The sequence below is a fragment of the Lagenorhynchus albirostris genome, chromosome 17 (assembly GCF_949774975.1).
Source record: "Lagenorhynchus albirostris chromosome 17, mLagAlb1.1, whole genome shotgun sequence".
Taxonomy (NCBI): domain Eukaryota; kingdom Metazoa; phylum Chordata; class Mammalia; order Artiodactyla; family Delphinidae; genus Lagenorhynchus; species Lagenorhynchus albirostris.
Window position 1 is genome coordinate 78063257 of NC_083111.1, and position 18613 is coordinate 78081869.

Below are 18613 nucleotides of genomic sequence, written 5' to 3' on the forward strand. Positions count from 1 at the left end.
TGGACTGATCACAACACCAAAACCCCACATTGTTAGTCTACGATTTCCCAGATCCTGAGTGTGAAGCCCCTGTCAGAACGGCTCTGATTCAGGCTGTGAAGTCACCCATAGGTGCCCTCCCTGGGCCAAAAGACTGCTAGCTGTTTGGATGCTGTGCTGCTCCTCGATTTAATCTACTACGTGCTTTCCACTATGCTACTGTTCGCGCTGTTATTTGTTTTGCTTTGTTTCTAATTGAAGCAATTGTGCAGAGATGTTGCTTCGTCTGTCCCCAGAACAGAGCAGACCCTCTCAGCCTACAGCTGTATTTACAAAACGGATTCCCTTCAGATGACTAAGAATAACTCGAATCTCCCATCTATTCAGGCATTCGGAGAAGCCTGTCTAGAGAGGATGGTGGTTTCTCCTAATGTTATCCCGGTGGATGTGTGGTGTGCTGGGTCTTGCAGCCCTTGCCCCGTGGGTACAGCCCCTGGTGTTTCTGCCTGGGTCAGTCCCCTTTCCTTGAGGGAGGAGAGGTGGTAATTAACTCCACTCCCCAGCGTCAAGCAGGGTCCTGTGGTTTAGGCCCCAGATAGTCAGCCTGTTTCCACTCGGAGGCCACAGCGATGGGCTGGGAACAGTCGTAGGGCCTACAGGCGTCCAGTCAGACTGAACCCGGGCCTGTGGGTCACCCTCTCCTCTCCTGGTCCAAGGACTCTCGCGACTCTGAGGTCACTCAGAGCTGTCTTGTGCTGGCAGCTCCTTTTCCCTCCCACACCCCTGCTCTCCTTCTCTGTCTTGCTCTGAGCCCGGGAGGCTGGCCCCTGTCACCGTATCACCCGGCCCCTCTGGTGTCGGATGAGGTCAGGCCAACGGGAAATGCCAGCCAAGCGGGCAGGGAGTGAGGCAGGGGCTCCTTTCCCGCTCCCTCTGGGTCATGGTTGAGTGGGCAGCCATGTTCCTCCCTGAGGTGAGGCGACTACAGCTCATGACGGGCAGACCCTCCCCACCCACGGGCCCCAGCATCATTTCCATCCCTGCTGCCAGCTGGCTTCTCCTGCTACTGATTCCCAGTGCCTCGGCGTCCCTCGGTGACCTCAATCTTCCCTAAAGAGAACCCCCATCAGCATCTCTTCAGTCAACACTGGTCACTGCCGGGACCCCGACACACACATCAGCCAAGATCAGAGTTAACACCGAGAAAGAAGAGCCTGGGAACAGGGAGAGTGAGAGGGCCTGGCCTCACCGCTCGAGGCTGCCTGGCCTCTGGTCTCTTCATCCTGTGTGATGTCGACCTGCTCTACTCTTTAAGCAAGTTAGAGTGGGGTTTTCTGTTACCTGTGATCATCGTCCCTGACTCAGGCCCACGGTCAGTGGTGCTGAAATCTGTGTTCTGGGGGCACAGGGGGATGAGGCCAGCATGCGGAGGCCGAAGGCCCGGGTTCTGTGCCCAGCCCCGCCGTTGTATTCACCGGGCAACGTGACTCAGCGGCCTGCCCTCTCCAGGGTTGTCAGAAGCAGTCCCAAAACCATCCCCTGGGCACAGAAGTTCTTCAAAATCTACATTCTGCTCTGCCAAGATGCAGAACCAGTTTGAACCCAGGCTGGCAGGATGACGAAATGCCAGAGGGTAGGGTCTAGAAGCAGCCTTGCTTCCTAGGTCCCTGGATCAAGGCTCTGGGATGGCAGCTGGGTGCTGAGCCACCACGTTGGATGTCTGCCCCTTGGCTAGGCCCGTGACCTAGCGTCTGGCTCTTGTCAGCCCGGACTTCTTGAGCATATGCACCTAGATCAAGCCTTCGCCTGGCCCTGCCCGGGCTGTTCCTTCTGCCTTTCTCTTCTTCCCCAGTGCGGCCCCACCACCTCTCCGGCCTACTGCGGAGGGCCCAGAAGCCCATGATCTCAGCATTCTAAATGCCCTCAGCAGCAAAAAGAAGAGCATCTGTACCTTAGAAGGTTGTAATGAGGGTCAAATGAAGTCACTGAGGAAGCCTATGGCCCATGAATCGCACACTGTAGACTAGGCGACTGTCTCTCAGCACTCTGGGCACCAATTTCCTCATCTGTAAAATGGGCCTTGGCGTCAACGTGTCACCCACCCCAGCACCATGCTCTGAATTTCCCCAGCAGCCTTGTGAAGGGGCTCCCTTTTGCTTGCTGTCCTGCCAGCATTCCATTCTGCATAATGATCTGACCACGTCACGCCCTGCCCGGAACCCTCCAACGCCTCGCCTTGCACACAAGGCCCTCCTTTATCTAGGCCTTGACCATCACACAAAGCCACCATCCTCCACTCTGCTCCTTTCCTCTGGCCATTTCCAGTTCGTTGACCAAGTGCGGCCAGCTCATCCTGAAGCTCGCGCTCTGTCTTCTAAACCGTCTAAGTGTCACCTCCTCCAGGAAGCCCTCCCTCTTCTCAGGGTCACCATCCACCAAACCACAGCAGGACCCCACCCATCACATTCCTTTTTTGGTGTCTTTTCCCCGCCATCTAGACTAGGAAAGCCTTGAGGGCAGGTGCTGTGTCTTATCTTTTTCTATAGGCTCAGAAGTCAGGCCACACAAACATGAGACCCCCAGTAAGTATCTGTGAATAAGTAAGCAGAGAAAAAGCCACAAAGTGGTAAAGAAACCGAGGGCATCCAGTCTCAGATATGAGTTAGCTGCAAGCCCGGCCCATCCCTGGGACAAGGCACCTGCCTCTCTGGCCAGCTGCTCCCACTGCCAGTCCCTCCTCCACCGCCCCAGGCCCCTGCCCCTGCTCAGGTACGACCCTCTGGGCTGCCCCAGCCAGGGTGCAGTCCCCCAGAGAAGTCGGCAAGACAGCGTCTGACACTCTGCTCCCTGCCCCTGCCTGGGCCCTGGAGGCGGAAGTTAGCCAGCAAGGAGGAAACATCACCCCAGTGAAGCAGGCAGAGGCTGAACCTGGAGAAAGGCTGGCACAAGAGAAACTCACTTCACCCCTCCTATCCTGGAGAGGGGGCTGGCCTCAGAATGACCCCCTAGGGTCCTAGAGGTCAGCCGTCCAGGTCAGAGCCCCAGGGGCCCCTGGATCTCTGCCCGTTGTCTGCCCCTCTGCCCACATACTCCTTCCTCTCCATCCTCCATCCCCAGCCACAGTCAAGATTCCAGGCAAATGACTCGGAGGCCGCGGGTGATGTCAGAGGGCACGAGGTCAAGAGTCCTTGGCCTCTGGGACCAGCAGCGGGCTCCTTGGACTCCGCTGTCCTGCCCGCATTCCATTCTGCACAAAGATCTGACCATGTCACGTCCTGCCCAGACTGACTCGGGCAGTTCCCAAAGGCGGTCTGTGCCCCCGTTCTACCATGACCTCTCACTGCAACGCCTCAGGAGAGGCGCAGGACCCGACATCTCTCAGCTCTGCCTGCAGATATTCTGGCCAGGCCTCTGCAAGCACCTTTTCTGACTTAACAGCCCTGGGAGGCCAGTGGATGGTCCCCATTGCAGACATGAAGCTGCAACTCAAGAGACGTAAGCAGTCTCCGAGTATCTCAGACTGGGCGGGGTTCAGGACCCAGCTCTCTTTAATTTTCTTTCCACCTCTGCCTCCCTGGACGCAGGGCCCACGGGGCAGGACCCTGGGTGATGGGCCCGGACTGGGGGTGGGGAGCTCTCAGTTACTGAGCTGGCCGGGTGGCCTCTGGCCCCGCTCTGCGGTGCAGCCGGGTCCCGCCCCGCCCCGCCCCGCCCCGCGCGCGGGTCCCTACTCACTCTCGCACAGGCGGCGCCGCAGCTTGCCCCAGATCTTGTCGATGGCGTCAAAGTCCGACACGTGGAAGACGTGCGCGGCCCTGGGCTCGGAGGCGATCTCCTCCAGCTCCTCCCGCAGCGCCTCGCCCACGCCCACGGCGAAGATGCGGATGCCTGCGCGGTGCGCGGCATCGGCGGCGGGCAGCACCAGGTCCTGGCTGCGACCGTCGGTCAGCAGGATGGCCACCTGCTTGAAGGCGCGGTCCCCGGGGCGGCCGCCGGCCCGCGGCGCGAAGCTGTGCCGCGTGACGTAGCGCAGCGCGTCGCCCGTGTGCGTGTGGCCGCCGTGGTAGGCCAGCTGCCGCGCCGCCGCCTTGACCTCGGCCCGTGAGCCGAAGCGGCCCAGCTCGAAGGCCGTGGTCGGCCGGTCGCTGTAGCGCACGACGCCCACGCGGGTGCGGTCCAGGCCCACCTCGAACGTGTCCACCAGGTTGGCCACCCACTGCCGGACCTTCTCGAAGTTCTCCTTGCCCACGCTCGAGGAGGCGTCCAGGAGGAAGACCAGGTCGTAGTGGACAGTTTTGCAACCTGCAGGGGCGACAAGAAGGGCGACGGGGGCCGCTGGGTCGCAGGAGAGGCAAGGTTCTTGGCGGCGGGAGGCGTGGTCATCCGGGTCTCGCAGACCTGCCTCCAAGCCCCGCCCACTAGGCCTCGCGCTGGGCGGCGGGAGCGGGGCCTCGGCTGCTGCCTTAAAGCCCCAACCTTGGGTCCCTAAAGGTCACGTGACTGGGAGTCTCCCCGAGGTTGCTGTGAGGTTCAGCTGCCTATAGATATAGTTAACATATATATTTATATATATAGCTAATACGTATATTTGTACAAGTGGATACCATATGTAATTGTATATAAAATATACTAATATATAACTATGTAATTATAGTTTATATATATTTCTAAAAGTGAATAACATATACAATTATATATAATATACTATGTAATGATATATAAAATATATCATATGCATAATTATATATAATTATGTATGTATATAAGTGAATAATACATATATAATTATATAATATATGGATGTTATATAAATATGTATAATTTTATATATAGCTTATATATATATTTATATAAGTGAGTAACAATCATGGAACACTACCGTACCCATTTCTTTATTCCCATTAATTTGGTTCGAAAGTGACTTCATTCTCTTTCAAACCTACTATAAATAATGCACGCCCATTTCAGAAAAAGCAGAAAAGGCAATCAAAAAATCTTTAAACGCTCCTATTTCCATCTGCTCCGAGATAACTCCTGCTAGCCCACGGTGTATTTATTTATGTGCTATTTCCATATAATTATCGATGGAAGTGGGCCTGTACCAGACGCACTGATATATCAGCTGGTTTTACCGCACCCAGCGATGCTCTGGGAGCCCATTTCCAGTGTGATGATGCCGGTTTCTATGGCTGCAGAGATTCCACTGCAGGGATGAGCATAATTTATTCAGCCAGTCCTCTCTTGTCAGATAGTTAAACAGTTAAAAGTATTTCATTATTAGAAATCACGTACGTTAGACTGCATTCATATATTTTAGAAGCTCTATAGTGCTCTATAAAAATATGCTTATATTTTTACAAATATAACTTTTATATAAGCTATGTGATGCTTTTGACTAAACAAAATGCAGCACTACATAATTTATTTCTGATCCTCAGGGCAGCCCTGTGCAGAGAGCTTGTTCGTCCCCATTTCACAGTTAGATAATATGAGGAAAAGTATCTTCTAAACTCCAAAGTGCTGCACAAATATACAGGGGAACCATCAAAATGCCCTTGTCTCGATTTTTCTGGAATCTGAGTCTTGGCCATGCCAACAGCAGCAACTGATCAGGCTTTGGGAACACCTGGCACAAACATCTGATTAGTGAAAATAAAATAAAAACAAACCAAAGAAAGAAAAAGAATCCCACTTTGTTAAACTGTCCAACTGGCAAAAGTCAGAGAGACCGTGGTAGCCAGTGAGAGCGTAAGGAGAGTGCCTTTGTGGGCTCAAGAAGTGGCCATGGGGTTTGTCACCCCATTGTCAGGGTCCTAAAAGCCTTTTACAGAAGAGGGTATCTTTGGATCCACCAATTCCAGATTCTGTGATTTCACTGAAGCAAACTAGCAGATAAATGGAAGGGGAAAAAAATCAAGATGTATAAGGAAGTTCATGGCAGCACTGCCAAGCAAAATTCTGGAGACCGCCTCCATGATCACCCATAGGGAACTACGTAAATACTCCTCCTCCTATGCTCATTCAGTGGGATGCCAGGAAGCCACCACAGCCGTGGCCGGGCCCTACGGGAGCCCTTATTTACCAACGTGGATACATTTTCCACTCTGTTGTTGGGTATGAAAAGCATGTGTGTCTCTGTGTACAACTGTGTATTCAGGAGAGAAGCTACAAAAAGAAACATGGCTTATTTCTGGCAAGCAGAACCACGAGTGAATGGTATTCCTTTGTACTTCGGATTTTGTGTTTACAAGCAATGCATTAAGTTCAAAAAACAGAAAAATAAAGCTAGGCGTATTTATACACACACACACAAATACTTCTTATCCTGCCCTGAGCCAGTGCCTCCCTTGAATTTTCCACATCTACCTTCCCCTCTAGTTTTTAAAATCCAGGTCCGATCCGCTGAGGCGCTGAAATGAATCCCTGCCTTCGCAGGATGGATCCCCTAACAGGATTAGAGTTTTAGAAGTGTGTCCGCCCAGATGTGTGGACTCAGAGATAATTCCTGGGGAGTGTTTCTTCTTGACACAAAAGGTCATCCTTTTGTCTTTGGGACAGTGATGTCCCAGCCTGATCAGAATAATTGCTGCCGCGCGCCGGGGAGGGCCCGCCCTGCGGCTGTAATCCTCTAGGCTGCAGAAGGTTCATTGGTGCAGGAGGTCTCGCCAAGGAGCCACTTTCTCCTGGAGGCCAGGGAACAGGCTGGGTCTTGGGCAGGTGAGAATGAAGAGAGATGTGGTGGGAAGGGTCCTGGCTTCTGGCCTCGGCTCTGCCACAGGCCAGGGCCCTGTGACCCGGCAGGCGACTGCTTCCCCTGGGCCGCCGCTCTGTGAAATGAGGGCACGGACAGAAGGTCCTTGGGCCTTCCCACTTCTGAACTTGATAATCCTGGGTATCGCCTGGGCACGTGGGGTCATCCCAGGGGACACAGAAAGCTCCTAGGAAGCCCCACATTCCTCCCATGAAAACCAGGACGCCCACACTCGTCACTGTCTTTCTAGACAGCCGGCATTTGTGAGGCTCAGGCAAAGCAGAACTTTGTAAAACGATGGAGAAACGGAAGCCTCTGGGGTCTGTTGTTTGTTTTTCGTCTTCTTGGGAGGCCCCGGATAAAGGGCTTGGCTCTGGTCAGCACTTCTTGTGTCCCCCAGCCTCACGGGGATGGAGGTAGGGGGATAGGAGCCTCTCTTTTTTTTTCCCAACACTTTTCAAAATTGAAGTATAGTCCATTTACAATACTGTGTTAGTTTCAGGTGTGTAGCAAAGTGATTCAGTTATGCATATAGATGTATATATCTATATTCTTTTTTAAAATTCTTTTCCATTATAGATTATTACAAGATATCGAATATAGTTCCCTGTGCTATAAGTGGGTCCTTGTTGTTTATCTATTTTATATACAGTAGTGGGCATCTGTTACCTCAATTCCTCATCTGTAAAATGGGGGCAGCATTTTACACCCAGCCGTATAGTGACAGGCGCTCTCCCTGAGATCTGGTCCAGCTGTGTGCCGTGGACACAGTGCGTGGGCTCTGGGCTGGGTGCTGTGATACAGACCAGACCAGCTCAGGTCCCTGACCCCTTGTCCATGTCCCCCACTGACAGTGACTCCTCCCAGGAGGCCCTCAGACAGGTGGGTAAACCCTCCTGTCACTTCTCACCCCCTCCCTCCCGGGCCTTCTCTGCTACAATAACTTCCCCACTTCCCGTCCACTCACTGTCCCAGCCGCCTCTTCTGGCTGGACTCCAGGGCATCCAACGTCCCCCAGGATGTGGTCCAACATCCTCACAGAGCCAGACAACACAGCAGGGCACTAACCTGCCCACTGTCCCCAGACCCTGTATGCACTCAACAGAGACACACCTTCAACACATTCTATGATTGACACAAGATGTGTGTTGAAGCAACCTAAATGTCCATCAACAGAGGAATGGATAAATAAGATGGGGTACATATATACAATGGAGTATTACTCAGCCATAAAAAGGAACGAAATAGTGCCATTTGCAGAGACGTGGATAGACCTAGAGACTGTCGTACAGAGTGAAGTCAGAAAGAGAAAAACAACTATCATATAATATCACTTATATGTGGAATCTAGAAAAATGGTACATATCAACTAATTTGCAAAGCAGAAATAGAGACACATGTATAGAGAACAGACTTAAGGATACCAAGAGGGGAAAGAGGGGGGATGCGATGAATTGGGAGATTGGCATTGACATACACACACTACTGTGTATAAAATAGATAACTAATGAGAAGCTACTTTATAGCACAGGGAACTCTACTCAGTGCTCTGTGGTGACCTAAATGGGAAGGACATCTAAAAAAGAGGGGATATATGTATACGTATAGCTGATTCACTTTGCTGCGCAGCAGAAACTAACACAATATTGCAAAGCAACTATACTCCAATTAAAAAAAAGAAAAAGGTGTGTGTTCACTCTCACACACATACTCACACACACATGCACACGCCCCAGCTGCACGACTGATTATGACACACACCAGCTGGGGGACAGCTGACACCTCCCCTGTGATGACCTGCACTCTCTCACACACAGGCGCTAGCCCACCCCGAGGCCCACACCCACACACGCACGGACGCACACACAGACGGCTCTGTCTTCAGCCTGGCACAGCCTCCAGCCCCACCTGCCCTCTGGGCCTGACAGCTGCTGTCCCCACTCCAGAGCAGCAGCATCCAGAGGAGATGGGCCACGACGCTCCCGTGCAGGCTGCCCATGGCTCTCTCGTGCTTGGGAACAAGCGTTTCTGGGCCAGGAAGAGACGCCGTTAGGGTCTACTGGAACATGTCCTGTGTGGAGAAAGACACGCCTTTAGAGGAGGGCCCTTGAGCTGAGAAGCTGCAGGAAGTAACCTCTGGGCCTCATGTGGGAGGAATTCCCCAGACCCAGCCTCCCCCCTGTCTCCACTGCTCAGACTCCTCCACTCTTCACACAGCCAAAGGTGTGACTTTCTAAGAGCAAAGCCCAGTGTTACCTCCCGGTCACTGATTCATCCAGCCCTCCCCCCACATCCATCCATTAGCAAATTCGTGTTAAGGACCTGTCAGGCCCCACATTATCGGCTCCCTAAGGCTATGGCCTGTTACAGTAACATCATTATTCTGATCATATTTTCTACTTTTAGACATTAATAGGCTGTTTCATTTGTTTAACATGTCACAAGAGGACATCTTTGTACCTAAGTCTTTGCCCCTATTTAATTATTTTCTTACAGTAGGTTTGTGGGAAAATACTTAGGGTGTCCTATGGGTTCTGAAAGGACCCTGATATGAACTGTCAACCTTCTTTTCAACAAGGTTGTACCATTTCCACTGCCTCAAGCAGTGTGGGAGCGTGTGTGGGTGCCCCTCTCATCACACACCTGGCAGCACAGAAGTAGCATCATTCCTTTGATCTTTGCTAACTCAGTTGGACAGACACCGCTTCTTGCTTTCTATGCATTTCTTTGATCCATGTGGTTTATTAGCTAAATTATTTCCCCTCCTGTATATTTTATTTTCACGTGGATGGCCATTTCAAAAAGTGTTTGTCATTGCTCACTCCAACATGCAGGAAAAGGAAACAGCTTATAGATTTGACCATTGACTGATTCATTAACAGAGATTTACCAGTGGCCCTCATGTGCCAGGTTCTGAGGGCAGGCAGATGAATGACAACAAACCCTCCCTCACTGACACCTGGGAGACAGGTAAGACACAGGCCAGGGCAAAGTAGGATAAAATGACACCGGCAGAGGGAAATGGGGAGGGTTATGGGAGCATGGGGACAGAAGGGGGATTGCCGTGTGACCATTTCAGGAGAAGGTCAGATGACATGTTCCTATATATAGAAAAGCCTAAAAATTACAAAAGCTGTTAAAACCAATAAACGAATTCAGCAAAGTTGCAAAATGAATCCATTGCATTTCTGTCCACTAGCAGTGAACAATCCAGAGAAAAATTAAGAAGAATAATTCTACTTATGATAGCATCAAAAAATAGCATAAAATACTTAGGAATAAATTGAACCAAGGAGGTGCAAGACTTGCACACTGAAAACTGCAAATCACTGCTGAAAGAAATTAAAGAAGACCTAAATACATGGAAAGACATCTTCTGTTATTGCTTAATGATTACAGGGTTTCTGTCTGGGGTGATGAAAATGTTCTGGAAATACTGCTGATGGTTACACAACATCTGAATGGAATTAATGCTACTGAATCACACACTTAAAATGGTAAATTTTACGTTATTTACTTTTTACCACAATAAACCCAATAAAAGATGTCCATATCCTAATCTCTGTGAATATGTTACGTTACATGGTAAGGAAGAATTAAAGTTACAGGTGGAATTAAGATTACTGATTACTTGGGCTTCCCTGGTGGCGCAGTGGTTGAGAGTCCGCCTGCCAATGCAGGGGACGCGGGTTCGTGCCCCGGTCCAAGAGGATCCCACATGCCGCGGAGCGGCTGGGCCCGTGAGCCATGGCTGCTGAGCCTGCGCGTCCGGAGCCTGTGCTCCCCAACGGGAGAGGCCACAACAGTGAGAGGTCTGCCTACCACAAAAAAAAAAAAAAAAAAAAAAAAAAAAAGACTACTGATTACTTGACCTTAAAATATGGCGGCTAACTTGGAGTATCTGGGCGGGCTCAGTGTAATCACAAGGGTCCTTACAAAGGGAAGACTCTGGGTCAGAACCAGAGTGATGGCAACCTGAGAAAGACTTGATTGGCCATTGTTGGCTTTGAAGATGGAGGAAGGGACCACAAGCTAAGGAATGCAGGTGACCTCTAGAAGCTGGACAAGGCAAGGAAAGGGATTCTCCCCTATGGGCTTCTAAGGGAACAACCCTGCCAACCCCCTGATTTTAGCCCAGTGAGACCCATTTTGGAATTCAATTCAATTGAGAACTTTACGATAATAAGTCTGTGCTGTCCTGAGCCACTCAGTTTGGGCTGATTTGTCACAGCATCCACAGAATACTGAATGGTGATGAGAGTTGAGGGGAATGGAGGACCCAGTAGATGCTAGGGGCGTGGTGAGTGGTCCCTCCTGGCAATCTCCCACCCACCCCCCTTCTCTTCGCCTGCCACCTACAAATGTATGTTCAGGCCCTTTTCTCTGGGCTAAATTATGTCCCCCAAATTCATACGTTGAAACCCTATCCCTCAGTGTGATGGTATTTGGTGGTGGGGCCTTTGGGAGGTGATCAGGGTTAGATGAGGTCATGAGAGTGTGGCCCCGTAATGGGATTAGTGCCCTTATAAGAAGAAGAGGGACTTCCCTGGCGGTCCAGTGGTTAAGACTCCGCGCTCCCAATGCAGGGGGTCCGGATTCCATCCCTGGTCAGGGAACTAGATCCCACGCGCATGTCGCCCGAAAGAGCCTGCATACCACAACTAAAAAGCCGGTGCAGCCAAATAAATAAATACATATTTTTTAAAAAAAGAAGAAGAGATGTCAGGAGCTCCTCCCGCTACTGAAGGCAGACCGGTTGGCCTGACCACAGAAGCAGGCAGCGGATTCTGGAATAGCCCAGGAGCATCCCCACACCTGGGCTGAGGCTGGCCCAACCCCACATCCCGGGCGGCAACACAGCACACTCAGCCCTCTCGCATCTCCATCACCCACCAGCGCCAAAAAGACAGAAGCAGCTTCCGTCGGTTCTAGTGTAGATGGGGGCAGAGCTCGCCGGGTGGTCAGGAGGGTGGAGCCTCAAACCAGAGTGCCTGGTGGTACAAATCCCGGTCACTCACCAGCTCTGCGATCTCAGAGAGACACCTAATCTCTCTGTGTCTTAGCGCCCTCACTTGAGGAGTGGAGAGAATAACAAAACCTACCGTAGCCGGTTGTCACAAGGGGGCCATTGTAGAGATTAAATAATATCAATAAAACTGCAAGTAAAGTCTTAGCCCAAGCTTAAGGCCACGTCACTGACGTGAGCCAGAGCTGACACTCCTACCCACACCTGCTTCCTCAGCCCACCCGCCGTCCAAGGGTGCCTGGTACCTGGGGTAAAACCCGGCGTCACTGGAGGGCCTCCACACTGTAGATGCCACACATCCCATCTCTATGACAACCCCACGGAGCGGGCCCTGCATCTCCCCTTCACAGGCCAGCGAGCTGGGGCCGAGACGAGGGGAGGCGTCCCCAGCACAGCCTGCTGGTGAAGGGCAGAGCTGCGTGTGAATGCAGATACACGGGACTCAGAAATATTCGTAACTGGAAGCTCGTGCCCCCCCCAAAAGCAGGTGTGGGCTCCTGCTTAATTGGAAGCTCCCCTAGGGCCAGTCTGTGCTGACCACTGTCCCAGGGAATATTTGCGGAGTTGAAAATCCACAGTCCTGATGGCAGGTTCTCTAGAGAAAAGGCTGGGGAGACACGTGTGTGTCATGAGCCAGGCAACTTTTAGCAACATCTTCTCTGCAAGTCAGTACCGTTAGCGCCACCCTCCTGAAAATGAACCTGGGATCAGGGAGCACAGACAGCTCCGCCAGGCACCCAGGCCAGCAAAGATGGAGCTGGACCTGCCATCAGGCCTGAATGACGCCAAGGTTCACGCTCTTTCCAGCACTAACCTTTAACACATATCGCATGCTTACGAAGCCCCAGGAGCTATTCCCAGGGCTTTATACATAATAAGTCATTTAATCTGAAAGACAGGTATCACGAGACCCATTTTACAGGGTAAGAAACGGAGGCACAAAGGGCTTAGGAAACTGCTCGTGACCTCACACCTAGTAGCCGGGGTTCAGCCCCAGGTAATCATAGGCCCACACTTGTGGCTTCTTGGGAATCTGGCTGGAGCAACACTTATTTCTTAAGCACAGAAACAACGTGGGAAACAAGCAAAGGCTACAGTCAAAAACCAAGCCATGCATCCCCCAGAGGAAAGAGAATGGCCTTCCTCACCCATTGGTGTGATGGATTCCATTAAGTGATTTTCAAACTTTGAACCAGCCTTGCACACCTGGATCCCTCCTACCTGGCCGTGGCCTAGAATTCTTTTTATACATTGTCTTATTTGATTCGCTAATATTTTGTTGAGGGTTTTTGCATTTTTGTTCATGAGAGATATTGATCAGTCCTTTTCTTTTCTCGGAATGCCTTTGTTTGATTTGGGATTAGGGTAATGCTGGCATCACAGAATGAGATAGGAAATGTTCCCTGTTTTTCTACCTTCTGGAAGATATGGTAGAGAAGAGAATAACTGGAGTGTTCATAACAAAATGCCCACTGAGGAGGCAGGCCTGGTATGGAATTCTGTCCGTTAGCCCCAGAAATGAGCATCCCATCCCCATAAGACGGGAAGGACCACTACTCCATAGGGGATGCCGTGAGGGTTACATGAAATAATTTCTACAAAGCGTGCAGCGCAGATGCTGGCCCAGAGCAGGTGCGCGGCAAGTGCGCGGCAAGTGTGAGATCCGCGTCAGTCAGCTTCCCCGCCCACTCCAAACCACCTTAGGCGCAGTCCCAACAAGCATGGGTACCATGATTCCGTTTCCCTCTCACCAGCTCTTTCCAGGGTCTGGCTGCCAAGCTGGCGCGAAGCAGGCCACACCCTGTCCCTGGAGGCAGGGCTCTGCCATTAGTCTCCAAAAGTCCAGCAATTAATTTACTGAGCTGAGTTCCTTCCACAAGCCGGCCCATCACCATAGTAACCTGCCTTCCCTATTCAGGGACTCAGAGGTAGGGGAGAAAAGACACTGAACAGAAAGCAATCTAGAGGGAGGAAATGAGATCTGGTACATTGCGAGGGCAGCCCGGGCAGAGTGCGGGCTCTGTCTGCTTCAGAGGGTCTGGCCGCTGCCCACTGGGGGGTGGGGACTGCGTGGAATGAGGCACCACTGATGTGTTGCTGAGGCGACAGGCGATGCTGTGGGCAGGAATCTGGTGGCGACATAAAAGCCTGGGGTGCTGTGTCCAGGCCACTGAGCTGGGTCCTTCTGAGCCTCTGCTGTGCTGTCTGCGAGGCAAGCTTGCTGGTCAAGGGGGCAGAGGGAGCTGGGTAGCTTCTGTCTCTATGGAAGCTCTAGAGCCCAGCTGCCTGGGAAGTGCTGCAGAGCCCACCTCCTGGATTCAGACCCCTGCCCCGTGTGACCTGGAACAAGCCCTCTTCAGTCACCAAACAGACCGAGCACCTTCTGTACCCGGGTTCTGCACAGACACTGGCTGCTCCCGGGTGGCTGGCACAACGATGAAGCTTCTATATCAGAACCCCTGTGTTCAAAGTCCAGTTCTGCCCGTGACTCGCTGTGTAAACCAGGGGAAGTCACTTAACCTCTCTGGACCTCAGCCCTCTCATGTACGAGTGGGGATAACATCTATGTCACTGGCTATGGGGAGAATTAAACACATCACTACATGTAAAGAAGCTTAGAACACTACCTGATCACAGCAGGTCTTAAGGCATACTATTTTTGTGATTTTCCAATCCTTTGTTTCCTCACCTATAAAATGGGAACAACAGTCCCTACTTCATAGATCTGTGGGAGAGATTACGTGAGGCAATGGGAGTGATAATCCTTTATAAAGTAAAATGTTGACCATTATTGCCATTATCAACATCAAGGGGAGAACTGTCAGTTTGAGCTACTCAGAGAACTCAGCTGATGTTGATTGCACAGGGGGTACCACGGCCTTTACTGTTTTATTCCCTAATTCAATCATGCCCTGAATGCATGTCAAGTACTTACTAAGTGCCAGGCACATGGACTAGGACACTTTCTCCAAGGACCTTGAGACCTAATGGTGGAGACAGACAAGCAAGTAGATGCTTACATTTCTATGTGGTCAGTGTTGTGATAGAGGGAAGGACTTGACTCAGGCCTGACAATCAGGGAAGGCTTCCTGGAGGAGGGAACGCCTGATCTGAGCCAGGAAAGATGGGTGGAGAGGAGGCTGGGGGACAAGAGTTGCTTTCACCAGGAGCAGCCTGCCTCCCTTCCAGTATCACTGTGGGATAAGCAAAAAATAAATTATTTAGAGAAAGAGGTGAAAGGAATGGTGAAGATTCAGGCTTGAGCAGAAGGCAGGAATTCATGTCAATAAAGGCAGTTGAGAGACTTGTACAGTGACCCAGGAAAAGGGGTCAGATTTTGCCCCTGGGACCAGTGGATGTCCTCATGCATGGGAGTGGCCTATACTGATGTGATTTAGAAAACCCTGCTGAGAAGGATGGATGGGGTAGAGGGACCAATGAGGAGGTTCGTGCAACGTCCAAAAAGAGATGCTGACAACCTTTCCTAAGACAGTAGCAGGTCAAGTGGTCCAGCTGCAGACTCCAAGACACCAGGTGACCGGCAGGAAGTGGAGGGACAGAGGGAGGAGAGAGTCTGGAAGAAAGCCCAGATTGCCAGTTTGAGCATCTGGGAGCCAGTCACTGAGTGGAGTGGGGATGGTAAGCTCGGGCAGGTCACAGTGAGTGACTCTGAGACACCTGGAAGAGAGCCAGGTGGAGAAGTCAAAGACAGACAGACATCTGAGTCTAGAGCTCGGAAGAGAAACTGGGGCTGGAGATCCCCCTGGAAAAGTGAAGAGGGAGTGGAGGACAGAGCCCTGAGGGGAAGCAGTGTGCAGCCAGCGTCGGGGCAGGGAGAGAGGTCAAGCGTCCCCCTTCCCATATTGGGGTCAGCCTCACTTTCAATTACTACCACTTAGTCATACAAGTGCACATGCTATAGTACTTCTGTACCTTTGGTTTCTTCCCCTGATCCAATGTTTTCTTGTGACTTTTACGGTGGAGAATACTCTGAGGTATACTTTTAGCTAAAAATGAACAAACAAAACCTTCAAGAGATTAAAAAGATCAGCCACAGAGCAGGAGAAAACATTTGCAATAGATACATCTGATAAAGAACTGGTGTTATCCAAAATACACCATAAACTCTTAAAACTCAACAATAAGAAAACAAACCACCTGATTTTTAAAATGGCCCTATCATCTCAACAGACATCTCGCCACAGAAGATACACAGATGGAAAATAAGCACATGAAAAGATGCTCCACATCACCTGTCATCAGGGAAATGCAAATTAAAACAGCAACGAGAGAGCACGACACCCCTATTAGAATGGCCGAAGTCCAGAGCACTGACACCACCAAATGCAGGCGAGGCTGTGGAGCAACAGGAACTCTCGTTCACTGCTGGTGGGAACGCAACATGGTGCAGCCACTTTGAAAGACAGTTTGGTAGCTTCTTCCAAAACTAAACATATTCTTACCATATGATCCAGCAATCACACTCCTTGGTATTTATCTAAAGGAGTTGAAAACTTATGTCCACACAAAAATCCTGCACGTGGGTGTTTATAGTGCCTTTATGCATAATTGCCAAAACTTAGAAGCAACCAAGATATTCTTCGGGAGGTGAATCAGTAAACTGTGGAATGGAATACACATTCCATTGTATGTATGTATGTATTCCATACGATGGAACATTATTCAGCGCTAAAAAGAGATGAGCTATCAAGCCATGAAAAGACATGGAGGAGCCTTCAATGCATATTATTAAGTGAAAGAAGCCAATCTGAAAAGGCTACTTAGAGTATGATTCCAACTATATGACATTCTGGAAAAGGCAAAACTATGGAGGCAAGAGAAAGATCCATGGTTTCCAGGAGTGTGAGGGGAGGGAGGGATGAACCGGAAGAGCACAGAGGATTTTTAGGGCAGTGAAAATACATGTCCAAACCCACAGAATGGCAGCGGATCCAGGAGGCTGTGCGGTAACAGATACGGTGAACATACAAAGGCACAAATGATATGAACGGTAGCCAGAGCCATGCTGTGGTTTCATTTGAACTGTTTTCTCTCTTCATAGCAAGGTGACAAAATGGTTATTACAACTGGGGAATCTCAAGTTCAGGAAGGTTAAGAAACATGTCCCAAATCATACATCCGGGAAGTTACAGAACTGCAATTTAGTCCTAGGCCACTGTCGTCCTAAATCCTGCGTCCTTTTAACTTAACCACAGAGGACTGGTCTCTGTCCTCTATAGAATGGAAGAACTTGTTTGGGTGTCTCACGGAAGAGGAGGGAAGAAAAGAGCTCAGGCCTTTAGGAGCCTTCGGTCCTGAGAAGCAGCAAGAGCATCCGTCCAGTCCTCACGTCCTCTCCATTCAGACGTCACAGATTTAAGTGGAATCGACTTAAGCCCCACGCTGCCAAGACGCAGGATTAACTTGATTGAAGGAGATGGAAATAGAGTGAGAAATGTGTTTTCCTAACCTCCTTCTGCATGCTATGGAATTCAAAAATATTTCCTATCAGTTCTTTTTTTCCCTTAGAAGAGGCCAGATGCCAGTCGTGTTTCTCTGCCAGTTGCTAAAAACTGTGAATGAAACCCAAGCCCTATCTCCTCTTGAAACAAAGGCGATTTCTTAAACTGGCCCCCAAAAGGGACTTGAAAGGCACATCGTCCTGCTGAAGCCATTGCCCGCGCCTTCACCCTTCCCCACAGCCTGATTAACTAATCCGACAAGCATTTATCCATCGAGTCCCAGACTAGACAGCAGGCGTTGTTTTAATCACTGGGTGTGGCGACATCTCTGCCTCCTTGGAGCTGACTTTCTAGGGAGGGAAGAGAGAAACTAAACCAAGAAACGAACAAATACCCATATGGTTTCCGAGAGTAATAATGGATTTGAACACAACAGGGTTATGGGATAGAAGGGGATGTGGTGGGCAGGACAGTTTCTACACTTTGTCAAAGGAAAGTCTCTGCTGAGTTGGGGACATCTGAACTGAGATCTGACTAAGGAGATGGAGCCGGCCACTCAGAAGGACGGGTCGGGTAAGGAGGACAAGGCCTCTGCCAAGTCTTGGATTTCTGCAACCAACAGCCTTGGGAGTGGTCTCCAGACCTCAGGCTGGCCCCTGACCTCAGCACCTGCACGTCCTCATAAGAATCAAATGAGGCTCCCGACGCACAAACGTGATCTTTAGACTCGTGGATGCAGCGGCCCCTCCCTGCCCGCGACAGGGCTCAGAGTCCTCGTCACAGACCTTCAGGCACTGGCTTGTACCCACCTCTCCGGCCTCACCTCTGTCACCTGCTTGCATGTGAGCTCGGCCCTCTGTGAACAGGGGAGAAGACAATGGGAGCGCTGCCAGTGCCGGGGCAGGGGAGGGGCAGCCCGCACTCCCAGGATGCCATGCGGCGAGGATGAGGGAGTTTCCCATGAGTCAAAGGAACATCACCAAAGGAAGCTGGGTTTGGGTTATTGGGCTGGCACCCGACCAAGAGAGCTGTTTGCACAACAAGGAGACCCCAGCGGGTACGCAGCCACAGAGGGCACTGCCTGCCGGGGCAGAAGCGGAAGGGGCAGGGGAGAGATCTCCCAGGGTGGGGGGGCTCCAAGCCGAGGAGGCTCCGTTAGAGAACCACCACTTGGGTACCCGCAACACAGTGAAGCGTGGGTGGCAAGGACAGCCAGGAGAGGGCTCCCCTGCAGCCACTGAGGTAGGGCCTGCTGCCCCCCAAGCTCCCCCTTCATCTTCACCCCGACCCTCCAGAGACAGAGGAAGAAGGAGCGAAAGAGCCCACTGCCCGCTCCGCCACCCAGGTCCCTCAGGACGATGGTTAACATCGGCGGTGATGGGAGGGCAGAGAGCT

General features: G+C 51.0%; 1 protein-coding gene across 1 annotated transcript in view; it reads right to left on the reverse strand.

Moving 5' to 3' along the window:
• The window catches only part of COL22A1 (collagen type XXII alpha 1 chain), a 265238-nt gene that overhangs the window by 235637 nt on the left and 10988 nt on the right, over positions 1-18613 (reverse strand). Inside the window, exons 2-3 of the mRNA XM_060128072.1 lie at positions 8639-8801; positions 3715-4281 (exon numbers count right to left, since the gene is read on the reverse strand). Coding sequence (XP_059984055.1) covers positions 3715-4281; positions 8639-8729 — 658 coding nt within the window. The 5' untranslated portion in view covers positions 8730-8801. The remainder of the gene's footprint in view (positions 1-3714; positions 4282-8638; positions 8802-18613) is intronic.